A 21,032-nucleotide genomic window follows, 5' to 3' on the forward strand; every position below is an offset into this window, starting at 1 on the left:
CCTTTTTAATAGGAAGGAACAAAGATGAGATATCATCTGATGCGGCTCCAATGAGTTCTAGTCACTTGCTTTTGGAAAGACCAGGACATGTTAATAGTTTAGCTAATCAAGATAAAATCAAAGGAGTTTGTTCATTAACAAAAATGATGGAAGAAAATTAACTCTAGTACCTCTTTATTCACAACAGTTACAAGTTGATGATCTTTTGTTGGAGAAAAAAAAAAGGGCAATGCTTGTTTATGATTTAGAGTAAATTAGAGTCATTATTAATTAATTCATACTAGTTTGGGACAATTATGTTTTAGCTAAGATAAAATTACTAAATAAATATTATAAATATTTAGTTTTCAATATCATAAAGCATATAGATATCAGTTTAACCATTTTATACAATCAAATTCAAGAGAAGCGAATTATGTTTAATTATTTATTGCATTTATTCTAACTTATCAAAAATAATTAATCTTTCAGGCACTGATCATTTCACTGTGATATCTGTGGTTAATACTTCTAATTATCCATATAGGAATTAAGGTTCCTGATTCTTCATTCAACTCAATTCAGATTCAGCATTCAAAATTTTGACCAAATAAATGACCAAAAGAATATAGTCCCTAATTACAAATTTCATTGCATTACTGAAAACAGCACAAATCTCATAATGTTTCTGAATACAAATAAAAGAGGAAACCCTTAATGCTATATGATAGACACCTAAAATTTTTAGGCAAAAAGATATTTATTCATCCTTGCCCTTGCCAATTTCCATATTATTTATTTCTTTTTTTCTTTCACCTTTCCAATTTCCATATCATTTATTTCTTTCTTTTCTTTTCTTTTTTCCTCCTTTCTTCGCCCCTCAGACTAATACATTAAATCAATCAAAATGGAAGCCTATATCCCAGATCCAGCAAGTCGTCGCCTGGATGCATTTGAAACAGACACCTGAGCAAGCCTATCTTCTTCACTGGCTTCCATTCGTTCTTTGAGTGGCATATAATGTCGAAGCCATACCCCAGTGTACACCTGATTAACCATATACATTAGAAGTCAGCACATATCAGTATTACATTCAGAAAAATGACAAAGTACTCCAAAATTGATTTCTCCAGTGCTTATATCTCTGGTTAGTCAATGAAAGAAGCCTAAAACTAGAAGCTTTGAAGACTTTCTAAGAAGGCATATAAGATTTTTATAATATCTGAATCACACTATAAACTGAGACAATTTTTTCCCTTCTTGAAATTAGTACAGAAACAAGTCTATTACATGCATGATAATATTATATGCCAAAAAGCATTTAAGAAAATACCAATCAACTTCTTGAACAAGTTTATATCAATTGAACAAGTTCCAATCTCGAGCATAGGGTCCCACAAGTATTATTTGATGTTTGGATCAGAGAGTGGAAAATTAAATATAGATGCCTAAATACCACAAGTCCAAACATAAAGAAACCTGAGTTTAGCAGTCACATCAGCTTTCATCTGAAGCACAGACAATTTTTCAATAGTAACCAACTGAAAACAGATGTTTAGAACCCCAACAATGACAATCCAACTTTAGCGAATCATAGCCTAGAACAAATAGAACAATGAGTTGGATTCAGAAGTGTGTGGATGCTCACACCACATACATCTTCAGGCCACACCTAAAATTTATTGACCCGAGAGAATTATGTGGCCAAAAGGCTCAATTTGGAAGATTTTCCGTAAAACTTAAATTGTCAGAAATCAATTCCTGAAAGAGAAGCTATATACAAAACCTCCACAGAAATACCAACCCCAGTAACTATATTTTTAGAAGATGCAATATTCATGATGTGAAACTGTTCCAAGGTGCTCAGGAATCTAGCATCCAAATGATTGCATGGAACAATTTTAGATATATGTTCCAGGAAATTTAGGCGAACAATGGTAAAAAGATTGTTTTAGTTTATCAATCTTCTTCCATTCTCTATTTCTAGATTAGGAAATACGTGAATGGAAAGCTACAAGGCAATCTTGGATCAGAAACATGTAACCTCTCAAAACCAAAACATGCACCCAGAACCACCATGGACACATCGTACATGAGGTCAAAATTGTCACTGTTGTGTTCATATATTTGTCTATACATGTTTGGATGGTGCAAATTGGCATCTTCTACTAGCAAACCCAACTTGAGCAGCTATGTGATAGAACAAATAGCAATTATCTAGTCTCAATGCAAGCATCTAATAATTGTTAATGCTATTTTAGCTTCCTGATATTCTATACCTGAAAGGCTTATCAAGGGAAACCACCATGATGCAACTCCAAATTAGATTCAGAATCTTCATATGCATAACTAATGTTAAACTATAACAGTATGCTTCCCATATTGGTTTACCTGTCAAGATGGTGAAATTCTTGCTTGGAAAAAAAAAACCAACTAGGTCTGCTATGTGATATAGCATCTATTCCAGATTTTAGAAAAAGGTTCATGTATGTGACAAACTGGAATTACAATGTGACATAGCAACTGTTCCAGGTTTTAGAAAAAAGGTTCGCGTTTGTGACAACTGGAATTACAAATCGCTTTGATATAGAACAAAGATCACAAAAAATATAACAAGAGGAAACTCAGAAAAAGAAAATTCAAGAGTTGAGATGTAACCTGTTGTGGTCTCATTATCTTTGTATCAGGATCATCCAATGATTCCCGCCAGTGTGCCAAATAACCAGCCATTCGAGGAATTGCAAATAAAACAGGGAAGAACTCCGTTGGAAATCCCATTGCTCTGCTAAGAAGAATTATTGAGTACTAGCAGTGCTACTTTGGGAAAAATTAACAAGATCTATCAGGCACATCCAATTACACAAAAAGACTGTAAATATCAGTGTCATTGATATCATACCTATATATTAACCCAGAGTAGAAATCAACATTTGGATATAGCTTCCTCTTAACAAAATACTCATCAGATAGTGCAGCCTTTTCCAAAGCAACTGCTACCTGCCAACACCACATAATTGATGCCCAGTTAAGAAGTCGCTTCCATAAATCTTAGTGTGTACCATACATGTTCCAAAAAAATCAATCACAATTACATAAGACAATTTTTCTTTGTAATCCCTTCTGTGTTAGGTTGAAATATTAAGGTCCAGTAACCACATAACATCCCCAAATTAAAATCATTGTCTATATAGAATTTGGACATGTAAATACAACGTCATGAAATCACAAACAAGAAGTTGATAGTAAATTGGAAAGAATGCTTTTTGACTTGTTTCTCCCACATTCACGTTTTAAGCAAACAATGTAGCCTAATAACTTGAGAGTTTAGTTATTAGATTCCTGCACAAACATTTCTCTCAAGACTAACTTTGCCCCTGCCAAAACATGTCAAAATAAGACATGATTCTTTTCAAACAGGACATGCATGTCAATTGCTTTCAAATTGCATTGTCCAACACAAACAAGACATTATATTTTTTTTCCAACAACTTTCTTTTTTCTCTTTCGGTTTTAGTTTTGATTACTTATTCTTAATCACAAAAGACAAGTAAATTTGACTATTAGCTTTACAATATACTTAATTTTGATTGATTAATTATTATTAATCAGTATTAATTTCATAAAATTGTATCACATAATTTCTTAAATGTTTTACTTGCACTGTTTTTAGTTTAGAATAACAATATATAGAGTTATTACAATGTTTAATGTACAAGAGATCTTACTATGACTAAGTAATGTCTTCTAGATTAAAGTGTAGTTTTACCTATAACAGTTAATGTCGGAAATGTCATTCAAATTAATATTATTCATAATTAGTCACAAACAAATTTAATAGCTCAACAATTTTTTATGGGCAATGTTTTAAAAAACTTTCTGATTTTAACATAGAGTTTGGTTTAAATGAATTAGAGTCATGGAATTCATTTAGAAATGAATTAGAGTCATGGAATTCATTTAGAAATGAATTAGAGTCATGGAATTCATTTAGAAATGAATTCCTGTGTTTGGTTTGAAACAACTAAAAAAAATTGCAGAATTTTAATTGAATTTCATGTAATAGATGTTTGGTATAATTGCAGAATTGAATTTCATTTATCTCCACTTCCTAAACTACCCCTCAATAGTAATATTTATAATAATATTTTTACCTCTATCAAAAAATTAAAAAAAAAAAATTATATCTAATAAATGTATAATGATTAACAACTATATAAGACAATTAAACTATATATTTATAAATATAAAATGAACTCCCATGATATAGAAGGTTTATAACATCATAAATGCTAACGATAAATGCAATAACAAACTTAAACATTATAATATTAATATTAAAATATAAAATATCTAATATAATTGTCTAGACATACTAATAGTAAATAAGTAAAAGAACTAATTTATGGTTTCCATCTTCTTCTAGCCAGTGAAGTTTGATGTCAATCCTTTTTAAAAAAAACAAAAAAAGTGTAGTCCATTCAATTGTTTTGCAATTATCTGTTTTACAATTAAATATTTAAGAATTCAGAGGAACGTGGCTTTCTTGTATTATTAAACCAAAATTAGTAGCTAAATGATCAATAATTATAATAAAATGTAGACTATACATGATATGAGAATATTTTAGTCATAGAAATGATGTTATGTTAGTTTTGTGAGATTCATTTTCAATTCCATCTTTTGTGAGATTCATTTTCAATTCCATCAATCTAAATAGAATTCAGTTTTGGCTATAAACAATTCCACAAGGTTAAATTCTTGGAATTGAATTCCAAATTTTGTTTAAACCAAACAAGAAAAACATGGAATTCAATTGATTTATAAAAAATTTTACAGAGTCCATTTAAATCAAACACCATATAAGTCTAACGTCACATCAAATATGTCATGTTTGTCTCCACAGCAGTGTCTGTGCCTTCAGTTAAAAAGCTATGTCAGCCTACTTATAGCATTATACCAGCTTAGAAATCTTATCTAAATATTCCAATTCCAGGGTCCATCAATTATTTAGCTTCTCATACTAACTCCCATGTTGAGTTGATAAAGATTTAGTAACTTCAACAAGGGAGCTTGCAGAGCTATAGACAATCAGTGCAAAATAAAGCATGATAACTGGATAGGACATGCTGGAAAGTTAGGAATCACCTCAATAAGTGGATCTCGACCAACAATGGAGAACACTTCCTCAGCTAGTTTCCTAATGACTTTTGCTCTGGGATCATAGTTTTTGTATACTCGATGCCCAAAACCTGACATCTTTCGCTTCCTTAATGAAATGGAAAGGTGCAAGAAAATCAAAACTTTGAATTTAAAATAAAAAAAAATAAAAAAAAATAATAAAAAAAAAGAGCACCTCCACTGTGAAGGAAGCCACCAAGCCAACATGCAATGCAAGTCAAAAATAACATTACCTGCTTTTTACGCCCTCAATGAAATCTGGAATGTTTTCAACAGTTCCAATCTCACTCAGCATCTTAAGCACAGCCTAGAAGAATAGAGTGACAGAAACAGGCTTACTGACTGGTGGCAACACAAAATAACAAAAAGAAGCTAGCTTCATGTTGGCACAAAAATATAATCTGAAAACAGATCTAATGAAATGGTTGAAAGAGTGAAAGCCATAAACTATTTTTACACATGGAATTTAACAATGGAAGCATGCCAGTATTCTACCTCATTTGCTCCACCATGAAGAGGACCATACAATGCTCCAACAGCCCCAGCAAGAGCAGTGTATACATCAACACCACTACAAGTGCACACTCCAAAAGTCAGAAAAGACTAAGGGCGGCTTTATGTCAGTTGAGCATTAAGATAAGTACCTGGACGCAAGATGCCGGGCAGCAGCAGTAGAGCAATTCATTTCATGTTCTGCGTGCAAAATGAAGAGAACATCTAGAACTCGTGCAAGTCGAGGATTAGGTTTATAAGATCGATTACCTCTGCAAGTTCATGGCGAGGGAGTTCTAATTAGGAAAGATATTCATCCCAGCAATGACTTTTACTTCGGTAAAAAGATAAGCCAATATGGCAAGTCATTCCTAGACTTTACAAACTGAAATAACATTTTTTTTCTCTTAGCAATAAAAATGGAATATCAAAAATTGGAAGGGGGGAAAAGAAGATCAGACAGAGATTGTTGTTCACACAACATATATTGAAATACTCATCATATCAAAGAGAACAAACTAGCATTTCAGAAAAACATGCATGTTTATCCAGATATCAGCGAGAACAAAAGATACAACACTTACAATGAGTCTAGCATGTACAAGAAGTTCTCCGCATAAGAAAGGTTGCTTGAAGGGAGAACCGGTGGCCTGCCTGCTAACCTCAAATAAGCAGCTGCTGCAATGGTTGGGGCCTACAAAATTTTACATGAATCAGTTGACTGATCATGAAGTATGAAGCCCACAGCTGGAGAAATGCTGCAGTACCAATTTAAATAGAAAAACATGTACTTGGAAAACCAATGCCACAGCATAGGCAGTTTATTAAACCATTTTTCTTGAGTCAAGGTGAGAGAAGGAGGGAGGGAGGGAGCAAGGAAAAATTGTGTAGACACTAAACCTTCCCAAGTATGCGTGCAATTTGTTTGTCTCTCACTTGTTTGGACTTGTAAAGATCTTGCCCCTATACCAATAAAAAGATGATTATAAGAAACATCCAAATTCCTCATAAAATGAATATCAACGTGCTCACACCATCACACCTTAACATATTGATTTAACATAAAACTGAAAAGGCCAATTGTTAAACCAAATTATATGCTACACAGCTAAATTATGCCAATCTTAAAATAATGAGTTACTTCAAGAGCCACTCGAAAACTATGTAGATTATTACTATGAACTTAAAGTATTCAAAGAAATTTCAATGGAGTTCTCCCAGTCTTAAAGCTAAACTATAAACTTACTCTAAGAGCCGGATTAGCATCAGGATGAAAGATAGAAAGAGCACTCATTGCACTAACTAGCACACCCATTGGGTGTGCATCATGAGGCATTGCCTGTATAATATCCTGCAAAACAATTGAAGAACTTTCTGTCAGAAATAAAAGTTCAGTTTAACTTATGAATAAAAAATTTTCATATGATTTGTTATAGAAAACAACTTAGTTGAGCTTCTACATGGTAGAGTTGAGACACACTTCAAGCTCATATACAGAAACTCAGAATTCCCCATTTTAGAAAATCTAGCTGCTTCACCACTTCACCTTCATAATGGAACTTTATCGCAATATCAAGAGAATTCTAAAACTTAGTTATATGGATATTTTGCTTCACAAAGGGAAAGATAAATTAATTATGAACCACGTAGAACGCATTGCGGTAATCCAGAAACTTTATGTTTCTATCAACACCATGCCATAGCCATTCAAATTTTTCCTAGCAATGGAAGTAATTATCTTATCAATATTCCCCCTATTGATTAAGGTGGTTAAAGTGCAATATACTCTACTCTGAAGCAAAAGCTAAGGAACCTTTTCTCAAAGTGGAAAGAAAAAGGAAGTGACTTATGAGGTATGAATCCATATGTCACTATGGGCATCTGTTCGTGCATGTATGTGGAGACACACAGATAGAGAGAGAGGGAGGGAGCACATGTGCAGATTAAATCCATTCACAAGTCATACTAAATTCCCTGGCACAACTGAAGTTTGGAACCACAAGTCCACATATTACAACATAAGCTCCTAGGAAGAATCACTCGCCTTTTATCTACCAGAAATGCTAATCCTAAAATTGGGTTTACAGCATTTACAAAGAATTGTTAAAGCAATGATAGATTTAAGGAAATGGATACAGATTAAAGAACATAAAAGAATTTGATATTGCACTCTCAGAATAATGTTTTGCTAATGTGATTAAGAAGAGAGTAATACATACCAAAATGCCCTGTGGTACAGCTGAGTGTTGAGAAATAGCAAATTCCCAGTCTGCTAACTGATTTTCAGATGGCAAATTCCCATAAACTGAGACAAGGAAGTACATTTATAAGATATCCACTGGATAAATAGAGTTGATGCAGATATGGAGGAAACAGACAGATAAAAATTTTAAAAATTAATGAAAAAGTAGAAATTTGTAAATATTTAGTTAATAAAAAATTAACCACCTCATCTTTCTGCCCAACCACTGTAAAAAATTCCATAGTAAGCAAAACAGCAATGAAACAAATGGAATGATAAAAAACAGAACAATTCCCTTGGAAATTACAGTGGTTCTTATACACTCTCCAGCACACTAATTACTAGATTTCTTCACATCTTTGAGGCGTGTAAACTATGTCACATACAAATTGAGATCGAGGCATGTCATTTTGATACATTAAGAAGTTTTGTTAATTATAGCAATGATATCCTAATTCTTAAGAGCTAAAATCAATGAGAAAGAAAGTTTCTTTTAGCATTTTCAATTTTTTTTTAAAAAAAAAAAATTTTTTCATTGATGACATCTCAATTCGCACAAACATCCTTCTAATATAACCATTCCTTGTTCATCCGTTCCCACTCAAGCTCCAAGTTAACCTAGATCATTAAACTCATATAAAGATCCAAAATGTCTGCTAAATCTCATGCAAATTACATTACATGTTTGGTCCCATTTTCAATATTCATGGACAATATTGATAAATTTTTTGACTTATAAAGATACTCACGAGCTGGAAATCTTTTTTACCATTTGTTATGAAACTATCGCCTCCACAGTTCACATTTCCTTGGAGATGCTATTTAGTTAAACATGATATTAACAATATGACTGACATCAAAATCAAAAATCAGATATTGGCAGAATCAATCACAAGAAAAGAGGCTGCTACTTCATTTTCTTCAGGCTTATGTGCAAGTTACTACACGATGGTTTAAGTCACTATTGCTACTATGTTACTATAACTGTAAATTGTTATAGTTCCCATTATGACAGCAACATAGAGTAATGCAGGTTGGCATACCTCTGACTCACAAAAATTGTTTTTCTAGAGAACTAAATGCAATAGGTAGTTTAAGTTACAAATGAACCTTTCAATTTATTTAACAAAAAAAAAGTAAAAACTCCCTCAATTTATTCAATTAAGATGTTGATCCCTTTGAAATCTATGATCATTGATCAACGAGTTACTAACAAAGGGTACTCACGTATGAGGTAAGACACTTCCAAGAAAGTGCTACTCTCAGCCAATTCCTCAATTGGGTAGCCTCTATATCTGAGAATACCCTCATCACCATCGATGTAAGAAATTGAAGACTGAACAGGAGCTGTGTTCAGATAGCCCGGATCATAAAGTTTCAGTCCCTTGTCATTTTTCCCCGTCGATATCTGTGATTCCAAACGTACTAGATCAATCGCATATTAAGACAAACCATATGGAAACTAATACTATGACAAGAGAGAAATTCATGATCATACAACAACATCAATAGTTAACTCTCAAGATCACACTCATAAGCAGAAAACGGAAAGGCGAGTACACAGGAATAGATAATAAACGGGAATAATAATAAGAATAACAATAATACCTTTTTGAAATCAGAGGCTTTGATGGTGCCATTTTCAGAGACCGGAATTTGGTACTTCTTACCCGTCCTCTCATCAACGACGGTCAACGTGCCATGAAGGTTCCCCGGAGGAACAACAAGGGCAGATACTCCCTGAGCCTCCAAAACGATAGGCGAATCCAGCCGCGGTGCAACCGCGAGATGAGCGGTGAGCACGGCCAGCCGGCCACGAGCTAATATGGAGGATGAAGATGAGGAAGAGGATGAATCTGGTTTGAACATGATTCCTTTTTTAGTATTTTCGCGGTAGCGTCTGTGTAAATACTTATAGAAAGAAGAAATGAAATGATTTAGTTTTGGTTTGTGTTTCAGTTTTGGGGCTTTTTTCCTTTTTCTGCACACAAAAAAACTCATCTTCTAACAGAATTGTAAACTAACTTCACCGTCTGGTACAGTAAACGCTGATTTACGCCGTTACTATCCAAGGCAATCTGAGAATACACTTAATTAACATTTTCAATTAAATAAATGTATGCTGCTACCTTAGTTATAAAATTCAACAAAATCCCTGAAATACTGGAATATTAATTGACTGTTTTATTACTAATAATATTATAGTTATCTGTTTGGTTAAATTTGACAATTTTTTATTTTATTTTTATTTAAATGATATTTTTAGTTTTAGAAAATGAAAGTAACATTGATTTATTATTTTTTTCTAACTTTATTCTTATTTAGATATTTACATTAAATTTTATTTTAATTTAATGAGCATTAATTAAATATTATATAGGCAATTATTCTCATTTTTTTAATGCATTTGAAGTAATTTAATTACTTTCTTAGTTCTTATAAAAAATGCTGCTTCCGTCTCATTTTCTTTACTTATTATTTTTTATTTGAATGTCTCAAAATGGTTACAAGGTTTTTAAATTTAGATATGTAAATAATTATTTTTTTTCATAATAACATTTATCGTTGTTCATTAAATAAAGGACATTTATTAATATCTTAATGAATTAAGGAAAAAAAGGAAAATAACTTTTTTTTAACTAAATTATTAATATGCGTGTTTTATCAAACCATACAAATAAAATGGAACGGAATGAGTAAAAAATTATCAAATTTACGAAACGAGGGATAATAATTTAACAACATAATAGATTTAATTAAAAAAATTATAAATGTTCACGAATCAATCCGTTTTAACTCATATCATAAATAATAAATTCATTCCATGTTCGCTTTTATTTTACTTGTTTTGCAAATCATATTAATACGAACTATCTTGAAACTTTAATATGCCATTCCCAGCTTAAACATTTACTAAATGTTTATTTTAATTTTATAAAATTTACATTGCATGCTGCATATTTGAATTGTTTTGTTTCTTTTCCAAAATATAAAAAGAAATAATATGATTTTCAAGAATTTAATTCAGTATTCTTTTGTAAGAATTATTTCAAAATTAATGTAAATTAACAACAAATTCAGTTTATTTTTGTTTTTAATGCTTTTTATTTGTTTTAAAAGTCTAATAATATTAAATTATTTTTGCTCATTTAACCTCTAAAAAATAAAAAACAAATTTCTAGAAGATAATATATAAATCATAAATATATTTCTGTAATTTAATTGCTAAGTATAATTAAATGTGATGCTTACATTTTTAGTTTTTATACTAATTAGGATTCCAGTTTTAGTATTTAACTAGTCGTATACCCGCACACTTATAAATAATTTATATGAATCAAATTTGATTAAAATATGTAAATCAATTAATATGATGAAAAAAAATACTTATCTTTTACCTTTTTTTTATTCTTTGATTATCAAAATAAAAACTACTTTTCTGACTTTCTTTATCAATTTAAAAATGATAAAAGAATTCTACACTAATAAAATAAAAATAATTAATAAAAATTAATCTTTAATCATAGATGTCTTTTGTTCAAGATATTAATTTTTTTTCATTATCTAAAAATATGTTGAACATAAAAAAATAAGAATTTGTATGATAAAGAAAAATAAAGGAACTGAAAACTTTTATAATTGATTTATTGAAATTAGATAATTAAATAAAAATTTTGAAAATAAAATTTCATAATATTATGTCACACAAATATAAATATATATAGATAGATTATATATTCTATTAATGTTGTCTTATTATATTATATATCCTTATAATTAAATTTTGAGGATAAAGATTTTAAATAATATATTTGAAATTGGATAACTAAATAATACTTGCACTCATAAAGAATAACAAAACTTTTGGAGGATAATTTTATAACTATCCCATCATTCTTCAGTGTTTTAACATATATTATTTAGTTTATAAAAAAAGAGCTTTATACATAATGTATAAATGCAAACATAAATTCAATTAATTCAATAAAATCATTTAATAAAAATGAAGTATGGTATGCAGTAAAAGGAAAAAAAATAGAAATTTACAAATCGAGACAATTTTCCTTAATAGCAATTGTATCCATGATTGCCATTAGTAAAAAATAAAAATGATTTTTTAAAAAATCTCTTCAAAAATTAGCTTCCTCTGTTGAAATCGTACAATTGTATCCATGATTGACTGTTTGCTTACGGTGTTACGCATCAAATCGTTAACTTTTTCTTCTAGAATGCAACTCCCACGTCACAGACCCCAAGACCCTTTTATCTAATTGGACGGAGAAACCGAACGCAATGGTTATGAATTAACTCGCTACTTTATCTTTCCACGTATTATGGATTAATATTGATGATGATGTGTCACTATGACAGGGCGAGTAGTTACTAAACATTCATTTATTCGAGTAACAAAAAGGCCAACGAAATTTGCGTGTGCGAATTGGATAATTCTTCTAGGAATGCTAAACGGATATGTTTTGGATGAGTAATTTTAACATGGAAACGATCTTATTCACAAATTGATGATCTCTTCCTGCAAGCCGTTCGATGAAATAACAAAATGATCCGCAACAAAGACCCATGCCTACCTCGTCAAAAAATTGAAAGATGAGTTGCTATAAATTCTGCTATACAATATGCCTAATTTATTATTATTATTATTTTTCTTTTTTTTTCTCAAGAGATATATATTACTACTTCTATTCCTATTCCATAATACTTGTTACATGTAAAATTTTATATTGCTTAAGAAAATTATTAAATTAATAAATTGACTATAATACCCTTAATTTAATACTAACTCTATAAGAAAATTATTAAATTGAAGTAATATAATTATTGGTCACACACAAAGGGTAGACATGAAAAAATATATTTATTACTCATTGAAACCACAAATATGACAAGTATTTTGTAACAAACTATTTTCTCAAATATGACAAGTATTATGGAACAAAGGTAATAGTTATGAATGAATATTCAGCGGGTACAAATCGACTTGAATATCTGCAATTACATAAATTGTTTGGAAGAGAGTTTTTTTTTTTTTTTTTTTTTTTTTGAAGAAAGAAAAATACCTATGGAAAATATATATATTTCCTTATTTGAGAAGGAGAAGGAAAATATTGAAAAAAAAAAGTAATATTTCACTTATTTTCCATCCAGATCCATATAATATATATATTTTTTGAAATGGATTCACATGTTTTGAGTCTCTTCAAGTTGGAGAGAAAATAATGGAGCAAAGTGAGATTTTCATTAATTTTTATTAAATTATCTAAATACTCCAAATTAATTAAGAAAATTTTAACCATTTATTAGTGGCTAGATCATTAAAAAAATCTCAAACTTTACCGGCAGTTTTAATTGTACCATAAATCTAATTTTTTTCTCCTAATACCCTGAACTTCAACTTTAGTTACAATAGTACCCTAATTTCAAATTGTACAAATTTAATAAATAAAATATTATTTTTGTAAGACCCAATTTAACTTTTTCCCCAAACCGGATTCATTCTCATTACCACTGCTCATAAATAAATAAATATTAAAATAAAAATAATCTATTCATCTTAAAAATAAAATATTTTTATTTATTTATATAATATTGACAATAAATAGTGATTTTCTAAAAAATAAAATGACATCGTAATGAATAAAATCTATTTTTATAAAAGATCCAACTTAAGTATAAATAAAAGTCTACACTAAAAAAATGGGAAAACAAGAACCTAAACTAATATTTTATATTTATAACTAACTAAAATTTTATTATTTTATTTGGCTTTTTATAAATTTAAATCCTTAATCAATATTAGTTAAGGTGTTGTTAAAGGGTAAATATTTTTTTTGTTCACCTATAAATCTAATGAAAATAATATTTTATTCATTAAATTATATATAATTTGAAATTGAGGTGTTATTGTAACTAAAATAGAAGTTTTAGGTGCTAGGATAAGAAAGTTTAATATATGATATAATTAAAACCATCCACAAAGTTTAGATTTTTTTAATGATTCGGCCATTTCTTAGTACTCCAATATTTAAGTGAAGACATCATTGTAAATTTTCAATAATAACATTTTCTTTCCTCTAAAGTTTTACTCTTTCCGAATAAAGGAAAATAAATTTATTTTCTTTCCATAATTATATCCAAATACAGAGATGGAAAATAAATATTAAAAGAAAGTGATAATTCCTCATTATATTCCTCTATTATTTTCCTTCCTCCAATATTTTCCTTTTTTCTCCTTTCCAAATAAAGAGTAAATTTTTGTATATATAGAAAAACCATTAAATTGAACTAAATCATCATTACTAGATATATAAATGAGGGATTTTGACAAAAATATGTTCTTCAAAAAACTATTTTTCAATCTAATATTTGTCCTGCCGTGAAGAAAGAGTTTGCATTAAAATCACTAACTCAATTGGCAATTTTAGTGCAATAGAAAAAGTAACTCGTACTCACAAGCAGTCAATAAAAAGTAATTACATGAATAAACGATAATTTTTATTTTGTACTGAAACCACCAATTTAACTACTGGTTTCAATACAAAATAAAAATTTTAAATTGTCAAAATGACCTTTTCACTAAGACACACAATTCATTTAATGATTTTAGTACAAATATGACATGTGACCACTAGTCAGCAAAAAGTATACGAGAGAATAATGTTTTATTAAGAGTCCACGAGATTAACTAATCGTTTCAATAAAAAAAACATTTATTTGCTCAAAGTATTTTTTTTTTCCAAAATACATATATTATCTAGTGGTTTTGGTCATAAATATTTCAAGTTAAGTAATAAAAACATAATTTTCCTTACACAGTTATAAATTACCAAGAATAATAGAGTACTTTAAGTTGAACTTGTATTATATTAAAAATGTCTTAGTAACTAATACGTGAAAAACTAATCATATAAATGTTTACCTATGTGTACTCTTGTATCACATCTTGGAGGCCTCCCTTTACGACGCGGTTTCAACACTCATGTGAGAAGTTTGTACCATATTCACAAATGGTTGTTGTGGACAGGGAAATGTCAGGTGAGTTTGTTGATCGGTTTCCATCATTCTCTCAAAGAAATCATTAAATGAGTGTCTAGCATGAGAATGTAGATCCATCACGTGTGCCAAAAGATGCCATAGAAATATTGAAAGCATGTACTATATATTTGTGGGCTCTTGCCTAAGAAAACGGCTCTGCACTGTGTCAAGGCCCAAAGGCCTAAGGGAAGACGGAATGGGTCAAGGCCCACTCGGAGAATAGGAGTCGCCACCCAGATGAAACCTGGGACAATTACCACATAGCGATTGGATTCCTCGCAGAGAGCCCAACCATTTAACCAAAGTCTGGATAAGGAAGTTAGTTGTTGGTTTGGTGGAAGGTGTTAGGCACCCGAGCCCACTCGGCCATGGAGTCGACATCAACTTTGTTAGTTTATCTAAGTAAGGGTTGATTTTAATTTTTAAACCTAATTACCTAACAAAAATCTTTTTGAAAACATTTTAATTCTGAAAATCAAAAGATTATTTTTTCACATCGATATGACATAATTACAAACATAAAATAAATTAAACATCCACAATAACTAATTAAACATACAAAGAAAGGAGGAAGGAGAAAAGAATTATATCCCAAATAATAGACAAATCTTACAACTAATTAATTACATTCCCACAAATAATAAATAAATAAATAAATAAATAATTTAATCAAATAATCCTAACCATTCATCTAAAAGATGTAACATACACTCTTAACCATTCATCTAATAAATAAATGCAATAACCAACTAAATAATAAAATCTCAGATAATTAATTATAATTACAAAAAATAAGACAAAAACAATAATAATTTAAATTATAATGCAAGAAAAAAGTTAATATTAGTTAAATCAAACTTATTATTACTTAGTTAAAAAAAAATTTAAGGTCAAATAAAATTACTTAGTTAAATCAAACTTATTATAAAAATAAAATAAAAAAATAAATAATAAATAAATCCGGAAGGTCAGAATTAAGACAAATAAAGGAAATATAATAAACAAAATGTATAAAATAAAAAAAAATTGAACAATGAAGACAATCAAAATCATCAATTGGTAAGTTGTCTCTAATCAACGGGTGCGTAAAGACTTGTTACTAGTACGAACGCTTAACGACACCTAATATTGTGACTGACGGATCCCTAAAGGATGTCGAAAGAGCTAGTTAAACGGTGGGTGTTGCCCCCTGCAGCAAAGCTAGAAAAAAAGGGAGTACTTTAGGCATTGTTTGCCTTGTGCTTGGACCTGAAAAGAGGAATAGATAGCATAGTTTTGGTGTGTAAGCGTTTTACGTATCAGTCTATCTCTGATAAACGAATGGACAACTGGTGTGTAAAGGCTTATAATTGGTATGTAAGGCTTAACAACAGGTGCGTAAGTCTCTTATGTACAGTCTATATCTGATATAAAAAATAGAGTTTCAACGTTTTTTAAGCACACAGATCGTTCAACTAAGTCACAAAATAACAAATTCCTCATTTATATTAATACCAAATTAATTAAAATATCTCAGATTCATTTTTTAATATAAAATAAGATTTAGGCAATTATTTCAATAAAAATCAGATTTAAATTAAAAAATAAAACCACATCAATAAACTCTTTCAAAACTAAAGAAAATCAAATTCCTTTAGTTTAGATTAGATTTTTGAGTTTTATAATTCAGAATCTAAATACTTACTCAATACTTTCTCTTATTGTTTTAAATCAAAGCATATAAGCCATGAATATAAACGAGAAGATGGTTTGATGCTCGCAGTTTATGATGTTATACGTACTTTTTAATCGATTTTCAAATTGATTCTTGCATTTTCTTCCTTTTTTACTGTCTTTTTCTTACCTGTTTTTTTCCATGTCAATCTCTCGTTTTCTTCCTCTTTTTTTTTTTTTTTTTTTTTTTTTTTTTTTTTTAGCCCCCCTTTTCTCTTGACGTTGACTTCCTTTTTTAATGTGTTAATCCTTACTGTTTCTAGGGTTTCTCTTTATTTTGGACTGACACTAACTATGGGCTCATAGCTTAAATTAATTTTGGGCTAATATTTAAATTAAAATAACCTTTAATTGATTTTGAGATAATATTAAACTAACCTCTAAATAATTTCGGGCTAACACTTTAAAATAAATTTTATGTCCAAGATTTCAATCATATAAATAGTCCAATTTAACTCACAAAAATCAGATATATTTTTTTACATAAGGAAATTATAAAATGAATAATCCAGAAAATTATCAACACTAAATTAATTAGAGAATTGAAGGATTTTCATCATCGAGCATAAAGATAAAAATTGAGCGTTAACAATATTGAAATAGTGTTGCCTCGCCCATTTCAAGAAAAGAAATATAGGTTTGTTGGGTTGCATCTACGGACATTAAAGTGGGTCATGACACGTGAACACGATTCGTCTAACACGCAACATAAACAAGTTAGGATTCAGATTAAATGTGTTCGTGCTATAAACGGGTCACCCATTTATGACATGAATATAAACATATTGTGTCACGGGTTGACACGCGGGTTAGACGTTGATGTATCGGGCATATTAACGCAATAGCTTTTGTAGTAATTGTTATATGTCATAGAGAAAGGGACTTGAGGTATATTGTTTATTGGTGAAGCTTCAACCACCAGATAATATGTGTATTTTGGTGAAGAATACTTTGAGTAAATAAATATTTTTTTATTGAAATCATTAGTTAACTTGTGAACTCTTAACAAAATACGATTCTCTTGTGTACTTTTTACTGACTAGTGGTCATATCCCATTTTTACATTAAAATTTTTATTTTGTATTGAAACCACCAATTCAATTGGTGGTCTCGATACAAAATAAAAATTATTGTTTATTTATATAATTACTTTTTACTAACTGTTTGCGGTACAAGTACTTTTTCTATTGCACTGAAACCACCAATTGAGTTGTAGTTTTAGTGCAACACACTCTCTCTATGGCAGGAAAAATATTAGAGTTTTGATTTGACATTAGATTGAAAATTAGTTTTTAAAGAACATTATTTTTATTAAAAGCCCTATTGAACTATTTGCAATAAGTTGATGGGACACTTTTAAGAGAGTGAGATCTCTAATATTTTAGCATTTGCTTGTATCTTAGTTGAAAAATTTTTCACCGTTTCTCTTTTTTATCCACTTTTTTCTCTCCCATCATTTATTATTCAACAATGATGTACTCTTCATTTTTATGAATTTTAAAATTAAATTATTGCATTTGAAGAAATTTAATTATTTTGATTCCATTTTTATGAGTTTAAAATTGAAGAACAAAAGTTCCATTACTTGAAATCAAAACAAAATAAATTAGCAACTGTCACGACCCGTTTCCGTGGGCCGGACCAGTACTAGGGTCCAGGTAAGCTTAAGGCTCCCGAAGCCTGTAGTAAGCCTGAATCACTAAAATTTATTATTTCAATATAAATTTCAAACATTCAGCCCATATTATGAAAAAAATAAACCTCAATCCTTTTTATTAAATCTCGGCCCAAATTTATCAGCTACAACATTCCACGGTTCGGACCCAATTAATAGTACATCACATTTTTAATATGGGCTCACATAATTATATCGTCTATGTTAATACACGACTAATTGTACGCAAATTCTACAACTGCGGAGTCACTAACTAATAGATATACATAGATTTTTATATATCTAGATACATAGCAAAATATTTATTGGTCTAGGAAAAATTTTCTTTCTAGCTCTGCGACGAAGGAACATAGCTTAACCGAATTAAAGAGAAACTTACTTCCTGAAAAATTAAACAAGATATGTGAGCTTTCTAAGGAGTAACTATTATTGCACAACACACACATTCACACATATGTGTAAATATATCAATCTAGTCATCCGACTAGTTATATGCTCACGCAGCCAGTCACACAAATGACATGTCACCAGCACTCACAATCATTAACATATTCATATAATCACATCACGTGGAAATTAGTCAGTGGAGTCACCGAACCCCCGATGAGCCGTCCTCCCACATGGCTCATCCTCTCACATGTGCACCAGGGAGCCGATCCCCCATACTGGCCGACCGGTCTAATCCTCACTTGACCAGCCCTCTCATTGTTTTTCTATCCTCTCTTTTCTTTTTCATACCAACAGGAGGCAACCCGGTCGTCTCCATCAAATCTAGATCATCAGGCGCTCACAACAGGAGGCCACCCTGCGGGCTGCGATCAAATCTAGATTATCCGGTGCGCCCAATAAAGAAGCCAACCAGTGGTTAATAGTAACGGTAACAGTAGGTGCACACGGGGGCGCCGATCTCCCATTTACCCGGCTAACAGAAACAGAATCAGGATCCATATAACAGAATCAGAATATAACAAAAATCAGAATCAGGATCCGTATAACAGAAACAGTCTCACAAAGCCATGGTGACCCACTTCATCCCAACTCCACACAAACAAAGCATAGCATAAACACAACACAATTAATCAAACATTGCAATTAAGTGCAGACATATTGATCAGTTGGACAACGTAATAAAATGCACAACTAGACAACCATTCTCAAGTGCAATTAAATAAATAACAAATAATAGTAAGAATAAACAAACAATAAAATAAATTATAATAATGAAAATAAATAAATAATTGAATAATTCAATGAATAATAATGAAAATAATTAAATAATTAGAGCACTCTATTTAATATTTATTAAGTTATAGAATTAATCTAAATAAACTTATTAATTATGTCATTACTTAAAACTAGTCTAAGTTCTATCGAAATTTCGGCAGCATCTCCCCTAAAAATTTGACTATCTACCTGCTCAAATATCGCAATATTATATATATTTATCAATCAATGTACACAGCCCATCCGTCGGGCAATCAATAAATTTAAGTCCCATCATCCTTTCAGTACAAGTATGTCAACGTTCACTAAATAAATCTACAAATTATAATAACCTACAACATGTTCCAATGATTGTATTAATTGTCCTCTAACTAATTATCAAATAAATGTACACTTTATAAATAAAACTTGCGTCGATAAGTTAAATTCTAAACTAGCCACTAAAAATCAATGCTAACCTAAATAAAAATTCAATATATATATATGTATATTCCTACGTTAGTATATCTAAAAGGGCACCCGTTACCTGAAATAGCTGCTGCCCACCAAGAGAAATAGCTTCAACTTGACTTAAACTTATATACAGTAAACAACTAACTCATTTCCCATCAAAATTTAAACTTAACAACAACATATAATTCATATCAAAGCAAAAACTCAAGGGAAAAGCTGAAATGGTCGCTGCCATCTAAAGTTTCCAACTTCTTTCGCCAAAACCTGCTGTAAACTAAATAATTGATTCATATAGGTAAGACTTCAGTTTATAGTTCAATTAAAGCTTCATTTTCCTCCATTTTGGCATACCTCTACCATTTCCATTTTAATTAAAGCAAATCCATGATCAAATTGTTTATCTAGCAAGAATAATATTATCGAGTACTAACTGACCTTAGCTCAAGTATTGGTAATTTAATTGTTGTAAAATTTATGCTATGCTTATACTTAGGAATTATACTAAATTTATACATTATATTATAGCTAGCAATGTCTCTTAAAAATTCTAAGTTAACATGTATAGATAATAGCTAGATTTCTCATTCCTAGACCAAAACTGTTAACCATAATAACCCACTCAACTTCATCAAGAAACTCAAATAATAATTCCTAAGTAGCTATGCTTATATAATTCCTGAGCAAAACACAGACAGTAGCTAGAAATGTACATTCTTATACCCATATTATTTAATTCATGATACCCCTTAAATAAAATTTAAAGGAACTATAAACATATTATAAATGGTTAGAATTTAATTACCTAGTTAAACAATTAGCGTCGGAAAAATGAATTTTCCGGTTAGGATGACCGGAAACAGCTCCAGCTATCTACATTTGCCCCCTGCCGGAGTTGAGGAAGACGGTAGCCGGTGGAGTCGCCAGAGGTGTTAGAAGGTGTAACCAGCCAGCCCTTGACTGGTTTCGCCGGAAATAGCAAAGAAGATCGGCGAGTCGACTGTCCCGATCGCCTAAGACCGCATCTCG

At 30.4% G+C, this 21,032-nt stretch overlaps 1 protein-coding gene across 1 annotated transcript; it reads right to left on the bottom strand.

The window, feature by feature from the left end:
* Positions 1-770: 770 nt before the first annotated feature.
* CSY3 (citrate synthase 3) lies at positions 771-9,930 on the bottom strand. Its single transcript, XM_012229598.4, has 13 exons — positions 9,500-9,930; positions 9,119-9,299; positions 7,869-7,954; positions 6,896-7,000; positions 6,550-6,612; positions 6,234-6,343; positions 5,802-5,921; positions 5,653-5,728; positions 5,391-5,464; positions 5,125-5,245; positions 2,879-2,976; positions 2,638-2,761; positions 771-1,026 (listed from the first exon to the last, which is right to left on the bottom strand). Exons 1-13 carry the CDS (start codon positions 9,890-9,892, stop codon positions 895-897), a joined length of 1,683 nt encoding a protein of 560 aa, XP_012084988.2. The 5' UTR covers positions 9,893-9,930; the 3' UTR covers positions 771-894.
* Between the last annotated feature and the right edge of the window lie 11,102 nt (positions 9,931-21,032).

This window comes from Jatropha curcas, chromosome 4 (genome assembly GCF_041381405.1).
Source record: "Jatropha curcas cultivar XTBG-Jc1 chromosome 4, XTBG_Jcur_1.0, whole genome shotgun sequence".
NCBI classification, from domain to species: domain Eukaryota; kingdom Viridiplantae; phylum Streptophyta; class Magnoliopsida; order Malpighiales; family Euphorbiaceae; genus Jatropha; species Jatropha curcas.

What these genes read in the sequence shown, in the direction of transcription:
- CSY3 (XM_012229598.4), bottom strand. Translation starts at nt 9,892, where the DNA reads ATGAGTTTTTTTGTGTGCAGAAAAAGGAAAAAAGCCCCAAAACTGAAA. An exon ending in ATGCTAATCCGGCTCTTAGA is followed by an intron (nt 6,613 to 6,895) that starts GTAAGTTTATAG and finishes TTATTGGTATAG; the next exon opens with GGGCAAGATCTTTACAAGTC. An exon ending in TACTCTGGGTTAATATATAG is followed by an intron (nt 2,762 to 2,878) that starts GTATGATATCAA and finishes TCTTCTTAGCAG; the next exon opens with AGCAATGGGATTTCCAACGG.